At 40.6% G+C, this 9829-nt stretch overlaps 1 protein-coding gene across 2 annotated transcripts in view; it reads left to right on the forward strand.

The window, feature by feature from the left end:
- The window catches only part of LOC117985465 (putative fatty acyl-CoA reductase CG8306), a 29954-nt gene extending 20709 nt beyond the window's left edge, over nucleotides 1-9245 (forward strand). For both annotated transcript variants that reach the window (XM_034972197.2, XM_069501008.1), the window contains exons 5-12: nucleotides 212-321; nucleotides 1055-1138; nucleotides 1662-1770; nucleotides 3054-3170; nucleotides 3569-3688; nucleotides 5469-5628; nucleotides 6755-6852; nucleotides 7882-9245. In XM_034972197.2, coding sequence (XP_034828088.1) covers nucleotides 212-321; nucleotides 1055-1138; nucleotides 1662-1770; nucleotides 3054-3170; nucleotides 3569-3688; nucleotides 5469-5628; nucleotides 6755-6852; nucleotides 7882-8020 — 937 coding nt within the window. In that variant the 3' untranslated portion in view covers nucleotides 8021-9245. The remainder of the gene's footprint in view (nucleotides 1-211; nucleotides 322-1054; nucleotides 1139-1661; nucleotides 1771-3053; nucleotides 3171-3568; nucleotides 3689-5468; nucleotides 5629-6754; nucleotides 6853-7881) is intronic.
- Nucleotides 9246-9829: the final 584 nt, after the last annotated feature.

Consider the following 9829-nt stretch of genomic DNA (forward strand, 5'->3'; position numbering starts at 1 on the left):
GTAACCTCCATGCCTGAGAGTTCTCCATAATGTTCTCAAAGGTGTGTGAAGTCAGCTAATCCGTACTTGGCCAGTGTGACCTTAACTTTTCATTGTGACAGGAGACCTGTACTCCGTAGTAGGCAGGTGATGGGTTGAAATGATTAAGCATCTAGTTTTCTAATTCACTCAGACCTTTTGGCAATAGTTTAAGATAAAATTCCCTTTCCAGCCTCCTAAAGAGTCATCCAAACACATACACGTTCACCAAGCACCTCGCGGAGCACGAAGTGAAGAACTGCGCCGATTTGTTCCCTTGCACCATCGTCAGACCCACTATGAGTAAGTGTATGTAATAAGTAGAGTCCTTTTCATGAAAGAAGTCCCGCGGTGATTTTTTTACTCATACATGGCAACATTATGTCACGCGAGTACAGCGCTGCGTCTGGGGGACTTCTTTCATGAAAAAGACTACTATGTCGACGCATTTTAAACTGAGTCGTCGAGTTATCTGTCTGTTTCGCTCACGCTATAATTAAATTTCTAAAGAACAATATTTCTACAAGAGACCTATGTCCAGCAGTGGATGTCTATTGATCGATGATGATGATGATGATGATGATGATGATGATGATAATTAAATTTCCATTGGAAGTATAGGTTATTCCAGCTATACTTACGTATAAGTCGACGTGAGCCCGGCTAGTTTCGAACCCATCCGGGGTCCTTTTTAGGGTTCTGTAGTAAACAAGGAACCCTTATAGTTTCGCCATGTCCATCCTTCCATCCGTCCTCGGTTAATCTCCGAGACTATAAGTGCTAGAAATCTGTAATTTGGCATGGGTATAAATATTAATCACTTCGACAAACTGGCGCAATAAAATTGTGACAAATATTTTTTTTAGGGTAGCTCCCCTACATGTAAAGTGGGGATGAATTTTTTTTCTCGTCTACCCCATAGTGGGGGGTATCAATGAATAGGTCTTTTGGTGTACTGAATGTCAATTTAGTACTTCCTTAAGCCTATTGTTGCGTGTCCTACTAGATATGATTATTTAATAGGATATTTTTTCAGTTGTAGCATCATGGAAGGAGCCCGTACCGGGATGGACTTGTTCCAAAGTTGGACCCCAAGGTTTCCTGATGGGAGCTGCTAAAGGTATATATTACAAAATCACCACATGTATAATTCCTTCTGTCTTCTGTATGTAGTGTTGTACCAAGTGTAAGTTGAACTCGCATAGATGATGCCTACTTCGTTCGCGAGGATTTATATTTATAAAAATCCTGTGGGAACTCTTTAATTTTCGGGGATAAAAAGTAACCTATGTCCTTACCCGGAATGTATAAGCTAACTCTGTACCATATTTCATCAAAATCGGCGTGAAAAGCTAGCAGACAGACAGACAAAAAGACACACTTTCGCATTTATAATATTATTTTATTTATTTATTTATTGACACTTTATTGCACACAACACAAAGTAAACATTGAAAAAACACAATACAGGATCTTATTCTAATAGATGTAGCATGCAAAGGCGGCCTTATCGCTAAAGCGATCTCTTCCAGGCAACCTTTGACGAAAGGAATCACGAAAGCACGGGTTGGTGCCCGTGTGTGAATATTAGTATGGATGAAAGACGTTGGGTTGTCTTTCTTTCACTGTGTTCGTGTTCCCAGGCGTGGTCCGTCGCTTGCCGCTCGCTAAGGACAAGATCGCGGACTACATCCCCGTGGACGTGGTCGTCAACCAGCTGCTGGTAGCGGGCTGGAACGCTGCCACGGAAAAGTGGGTATTATTATAGCCGCGCCTCACGCTTGTTGAACACAACAACAAGCACTATACTAGGGCCTTTACGAACGTGCGAACTGGGCCATAAATCATTTTTATCGGACCTCTCGCTCGCACTTACAGGCCTTATGAATCTGAATTGGGTATTTTACTACTTTTGAATTTATTAAATATACTATAAACTAGGATGAATATAATGACGTACGCTGAAAAAATTATTAAAATCCGACAAAGATTTACAAAGTAACAGGCATTTTAATTTTGGAGTGGGAGGGTCTTCTATCCCTTTCTCGCAAAACGAAAATTTGTATGAAACCGCACGAAGCTACTATGGCATTTGTCAAAATGACGTCATAATTCTAAATCGCTATCTCTGTCTAATCAGAAATATTTAAATGCTTATAACTTTTTTATTATTTGATCGATTTAATTAGTTTTTTCAGTTTACGTCATTATTTTTATCTTAGTGTATAATAAAGTACCTAATAAAAAAATTTGAGTCAAATACCCAATTTATGTAACAAAAGAATTTGTCGATAGTCGATAACAGGTCCATAAAAAGTGTCCATACTTTTTACCTGTGTCTGTAGACCAGCGTCTGAACGGCATCCCTTTATCAAAAACGACTTTCTCACAACCCTTGATCGTAATGATTTATGACCACGTTCGCGCGTTCGTAATGGCCTTAGTATAGCAAACGTGTGGGCGGGTATTTGCGTATGCTTGCCAGCGCTTGTCGTCCCATCCGATTGGCTGCAAACCCAACCATAGCCAATGTGAGTTTGCCGATGCTTGCTTATGTTGCTTGCTACAAGCATGAAGCGGCTCAATTAGACTACAAAAATTAATAAAACAAAAAATCGGTCAAGTGTGAGTTGGACTCGCACACGAAGGGTTCCGTACCATCGTTTAAGTCCCGCAAATTGCTAATGCGCGTGGCTGCCATTTTAGTGACGTCAGCACTAGGCTGAAGTTCCGAGCTGATAGTATATTTTTATTTCGGCTGACGTCAAAATGACGTCATTTCGATGATAATGAGACATGATTCCAGCCCAATAGCAATATGCGGGACAAGACAATATATATATTTTTAATTTTCATGGCGGCCATCTTGAAATTGTAGCGGCAATAAAAATACACATTCTGTGAAAGTTTCAACTCTACCTATTACGGGTTTACGAGATACAGCCCGCTGACAAACTGACGGACGGGCTGACAGACGGACGGATGGACGGACAGACGGACAGGAAGCGATCACGTTTAAAATCCTTTTATTTCAGGTCCGGTCTCACGGTGTACCATTGTTCCTCGTCAACCCAGAAGCCGTTCCGATGGTCGGTGCTAGATGGAGTAGTCAACAATATGTTGCACAACTACCCCTTGAAGAGCGCTGTTTGGTGAGTATGGTCGGCAGCCGCCGAGTTTCTTACTAATTCTTCACGTAAGCAACGTTGACCCAAGTTGGTAACTGGATGGGTGACCGGCTTTGGTGGCCCAAATTTGACCTTCTCGTTCCCTCCGTGCCTCGGAGAGCACGTTAACCTGTCGGTCCCGGGTATTAACTCTAACATCTGTTAATAACTGTAAAACCTATTGGATCCAAATCTCGTTCCCTTAGTAAGTTGTATGTAGAAGGATCTGGGAACTCGCCGCGTTATTATCCCAAAAGAACTCCTACCATTATGTGAATAATGGAAAGGAGTCACAACCCTCAGAAATTAGGAATAATAAAGACCCTAAAAATAACGTGTTTAAGATTTAAAGGAAAAAATTAAAAAAACTTTATACCCCACAGGTATCCACACTTGAGCTTCGTACCGTCTCTGTGGCTGTTCCGCGTGTCGGCCATATTCGTGCACTTCTTCCCTGCCATCTTGCTTGACATGTTGCTGAGGGTCACTGGCGGCAAACCCATGTAAGTATCACCCACACTTGGACTTCATATCATCCACACTTTGAATTCATATCATCCACACTTGGACTTCATATCATCCACACTTTGAATTCATATCATCCACACTTGGACTTCATGTCATCCACACTTAGACTTCGTATCATCCACACTTGGACTTCGTATCACCCACACTTGGACTTCATGTCACCCACACTTCTACTTCGTATCCTCCACACTTGAACTTCGTATCATCCACACTTGGACTTTGTATCATCTACACTTCGACCTCGTATCACCCACACTTGGATTTCATATCATCCACACTTGGACTTCATATCATCAATACTTGGACTTTGTATCACCCACACTTGGACTTCATATCTTCCACACTTGCACTTCGTATCAACCCACACTTGAACTTCATATCATCTACACTTGGATCTCGTATCACCCACACTTGTCCTTCATATCACCCACACTTGGACTTTGTATCACCCACACTTGGACTTCATATCATCTACACTTGGACCTCGTATCACCCACACTTGTCCTTCATATCACCCACACTTGGACTTTGTATCACCCACACTTGGACTTCATATCATCTACACTTGGACCTCGTATCACCCACACTTGTCCTTCATATCACCCACACTTGGACTTTGTATCACCCACACTTGGACTTCATATCATCTACACTTGGACCTCGTATCACCCACACTTGTCCTTCATATCACCCACACTTGGACTTTGTATCACCCACACTTGAACTTCATATCATCTACACTTGGACCTCGTATCACCCACACTTGTCCTTCATATCACCCACACTTGGACTTTGTATCACCCACACTTGGACTTCATATCATCCACACTTGGACTTCGTATCACCCACACTTGGACTTCATATCATCCACACTTGGACCTCGTATCACCCACACTTGGACTTAATATCATCCACACTTGGACTTCGTATCACCCACACTTGGACTTCATATCATCCCCACTTGGACCTCGTATCACCCACACTTGTCCTTCATATCACCCACACTTGGACTTTGTATCACCCACACTTGAACTTCATATCATCTACACTTGGACCTCGTATCACCCACACTTGTCCTTCATATCACCCACACTTGGACTTTGTATCACCCACACTTGGACTTCATATCATCTACACTTGGACCTCGTATCACCCACACTTGTCCTTCATATCACCCACACTTGGACTTTGTATCACCCACACTTGAACTTCATATCATCTACACTTGGACCTCGTATCACCCACACTTGTCCTTCATATCACCCTCACTTGGACTTTGTATCACCCACACTTGGACTTCATATCATCCACACTTGGACCTCGTATCACCCACACTTGGACTTCATATCATCCACACTTGGACCTCGTATCACCCACACTTGGACTTCATACCATCCACACTTGGACCTCGTATCACCCACACTTGGACTTCATATCATCCACACTTGGACTTCGTATCACCCACACTTGGACTTCATATCATTCACACTTGGACTTCGTATCACCCACACTTGGACTTCATATCATTCACACTTGGACTTCATATCATCCACACTTGGACTTCATATCATCCACACTTGGACTTCGTGTCGTTCCGCGTGCAAACTGAAAGCCTTAGTAAGAGTTTATATATAGTCAATAACGTTGATAGAATTCGATCATCGAAATACTATATAGTAAGTATGGTAAGTATAGTTAGTATTCACCATAGCAGGCAACTTTCCATGCATTTCAACCAAAAAATACTTGTTTCAGCCTGTTCCGTCTGCATAAAAACGTATGGAACTCTCTGAACCGGTTAGAGACCTTCATATTCACGGAGTGGAGGTTCTACAACGAGAACACGAGGGAACTCGCCGAGAAACTCAACAAGACCGACTCGGAAACTTTCTACATCAATATATCAAATATTATGGTGAGATTTCCCTTATGACTTACTAGCTGATGCCCGCGACTTCGTCCGCGTGGACTTACATTTTTCAAAATCCCGTGGGAACTCTTTGATTTTCCAGGATAAAAAGTAGCCTATGTCACTCTCCAGGTCTTAAACTATACCCATGCAAAATAAAAACCGGCCAAGTGCGAGTCAGGCTCGCGCAATGAGGGTTCCGTACTACAGTCGTATTTTTTCGACATTTCGCAGGATAATTCAAAAACTATGATACATAAAAATAAATAAAAATCTGTTTTAGAATGCACAGGTGAAGACCTTTCATATGATACCCCACTTGATATAGTTATCTTACTTAGTAAATTGAAAATACTAATACTAACTAAATTATTAGTTCATGGCCACAATTTAATTTTTTTGTGTGATGTAACCCTAAATTCACGGTTTTCAGATTTTTCCCCAAATGTCAGGTATAACATCTACCTACCTGCCTAATTTCATGATTCTAGATCAACGGGAAGTACCCTGTAAGTTTCTTGACAGACAGACAGACAACAAAGTGATCCTATAAGGGTTCCGTTTTTCCTTTTGAGGTACGGAACCCTAAAAATCACGTCAATCCGTTGCACCGTTGCGACGTGATTGAAGGACAAACCAACAAACCAATAAATAAACCAACAAACAAACACTTTCGCATTTATAATATGGGTACTGATGTATGTATGAGTAGCTTTATTCATGCTGAATACTGATATTATGAATTCGAAAGTGTGTCTGTCTCTTACTTTTTCACGGCCTATCTCCTTAACCGATTATGACGATACTAAATACTAGATGATGCCCGCGACTTCGTCCGCGTGGATTTAGGTTTTTAAAAATCCTGTGGGAACTCTACAATTTTCCGGGATAAAAAGTAGCCTATGTCCTTCCCCGGGATGCAAGCTATCTTTGTACCAAATTTCGTCAAAATCGGTTGAACGGTTGAACCGTGAAATGCCAGCAGACAGACAGACACACTTTCGCATTTATAATATTAGTATAGACTAGCTTATCTCCACGACTTCATCGTTATTATAGGTGATAGTTATTTTTGCCAACTTGGAAATAAAGCTATGAGCTTTCTTAATAATGCCGTTTTTTTAAATTATAGTGGGAAGAATATTTCGTGAATCTACACTTGGGCGTGAGAAGGTATTTGAATAAGGAGAGTGAAAAGAATCTGCCCGCCGCCAGAAGTAAACAGACTGTGTAAGTTACTATTATTTTACTTTTACATCCATTTACTTTACGAACGGGCATAATTAGATTAGATTAGACTAGCTTATGCTCGCGACTTCGTCCGCGTGGACTACAAAATTTCAAAACCCTATTTCACCCCCTTAGGAGTTGAATTTTCAAAAATCCTTTCTTAGCGGATGCCTACGTCATAATAGCTATCTGCATGCCAAATTTCAGCACGATCCGTCCAGTAGTTTGAGCTGTGCGTTGATAGATCAGTCAGTCAGTCAGTTACCTTTTCCTTTTATATATATAGATAATTTATTAATTGCAAAATTGTATGTACAATAGGGTCTTAGGCCCGCCTTACACGGACTGCTCGAGCGGTTAGCCAGTGATCAAATACACGGACTGCCATTGAAGCTGCCATCGAGCAGTTAGCTTAACTGCTCGATGCCAGCTTCAAGCTTCAAGCAATTTCAATGCGGGCGGGAAGCGTGCGCGACGTGGAATGAGGAGCGCGGAGGGAACTGCGCGAGAGCGGTCGACAGCTCGAGCAGTCAGTGTATGCCTGGCGACTGCTTGACCGCCCAACCGCCCGAAGCAGTTGCAACTGCTTGAGCGGTTCGTGTGTGTACGTACGTAGAAGTCTGTAGTTCAATACGCAGTCGCAGCTTAAAGTAGTCCATCCTGACTGCTTCAACCTGTCCGTGTATGGCTGGTCTCAGAATTATATAAGTCCAATTACAATCAGCCATGGAAGCGGGCTGACTTGAAAGGGGGCAATTTAATGAAACCTCTAACTAATCAGTTTTGCGCAGCATCGTGCTGGAACGTTAAATCTCTTGGCGGTACGCGTAGAACCATAATAGGTAGAGAGTTGAAATTTTCACAGAATGTATCTGTTGCCGCTATCACAACAAATACGAAAACATTCAAAATGGCCGCCGCGCCGTGGAAATTAAAAAAAAAACAGTGTTATTTCTAGTGCGAAACCCTTCGTATGCGAGTCCGACTCGCACTTTACCGGCCTTTAATAGCTTAATTCTTCTCTTCCAGCCTCCTAGCGATACACATAATCTGGCAGGCGCTGGTGATATCGCTGCTGTGGTACATCCTCGCCAGCTGCCTCGGAGCCAGCATGGTGCAAGCCGCGTGGGCGCCGCCCGTCATCTACTTCTTATACACCTTTTTATAATACCAACACTAAGCGAAGTAGAAAAGCCGTGGTTTCGTGGGACACCCGGCAGAAGTGAAACTTCTTTCACATCGTGTATAGTGGTTCATTCTAATGTAAGGCTGAGTTCATAGAGCGTACTTTGACTTCAATCAGACTACTTAGAGTTAAAAGTAACAGATATAAATCTATCTCGTTTCAACTGTCATAAGTTTGAGCAAATAAAAAATACGTTTTGTAAAATCTCAGTCCAAGATTGAGATTTTAGGCTGAGATCTATAGTATAATACTACTGAAACTTAAATTTCAAGTTAAAACGAGACAGATTTATACCAGCGATATAACGCTGTCTCCTTTTAACAGTATCTTAAGTCCGAGCTAAGTCAAAGTGCGCTCTATAGATCTCAGTCTTAGGCTGAGATTTTCTATGTCCTATGAGTTTGGACCAACTGTTTGGTCACTTTGGTACAATTTACATATTTATTGATGAATTTGGAGTAATAACGTGCATTAATTCATAAAGCTGACTGACAGTCGGACGAACAAACGACCGTCAGACGGTCGGATGGACAAATGTAAGTAAATTCATCTAAATGGACTCGTTCACTAATTGCGAGTTAAGTCTTCATTGTAAACATGTGCTAAGAAGCTTCGCTTCAAAAATTAGTTGTAAAATTTTTAATAATAATATGAGTAATTTTGATGATTTTAGCGAATTTTATTGGAATTTTTATTATGGTTCAGATAGTTTTGGCCTATACCGTTATTTACTTTTAATAAGAATAAAATTATAAGTACAATTGGTAAAGTAATCATCTATCTAAGGTGTCAACTTTTGAATAAAAGGCGGATTCAATAATTAATAAATAACAATAAATTACCTATTAATTCAGTAGATTTTGAAGTCCATATAATACCGACCGATAAACAACAGATTACATACGTCACGAAAATAGTTCTTATTTGAGTAAGGAACCCTAAAAATAAGACTTGGTAATTTGCCATCATACACGGGTTTGGGTCCAAAAACGAGTAATTTTTAATGCATTTTAATTTAATGTATACTTACTTATTATCTTTTATAGTAAGTAAAGTTTGTATAATGTTATGCAAATTAATGATAATTTTAATTATAATAATATTATGTTGAATGTTCGTTTCTTTTGTAATTTCGGTGGAAAGATAAAAGTTTAAATCTTGGATGTACGTAAAAAATAAAAATGTTTATTAATATATATATATTTTATATGCTTGTTTGATTTTTTCCTTAGGCAGTTATCCATCCGCGGACGAGAAAGCGACTAGCTATTTTCTCACACAAGATGTAGGTATGATTCGTATTTAACGTACGTACGTTTTTAAATACACTACGTATTTTAGTCACTCAAATTGCTATTGCGCTGGAACCATGTCTCATTAATATCGCAATGACGTCTTTTTGACGTCAGCCGAAATAAAAATATACCATCAGCTCGAAACTTTAGTGTAGCGCTGACGTCACTACACTGAAGTTTCGAATGTGCTGGCGGCCACGCGCACTAGCAATTTGCGGGATTTATAATATAAATATTCATAGTTGATCGCTAACGGCGGTTACGCACTCATCCGATCCGAGTCCGTGAAAATACGTTCCTTTTTGTTTAGTATGGTAGCCTATGACATAATTATTATGTCGTAGATAATCGCTGGTATTCTCACGGATGACTGAAGTGCAGTGCGTAATCGCACACTGCCGGCGAGAATTCTCTCTCCAGTACTTTGTCGCAGCGAAACGCAAAAATATCTTTTTAACGTGATTATATACCTAACTTTATCTTGACAATTGACATA

This window comes from Maniola hyperantus, chromosome 9 (assembly GCF_902806685.2).
Source record: "Maniola hyperantus chromosome 9, iAphHyp1.2, whole genome shotgun sequence".
NCBI classification, from domain to species: domain Eukaryota; kingdom Metazoa; phylum Arthropoda; class Insecta; order Lepidoptera; family Nymphalidae; genus Maniola; species Maniola hyperantus.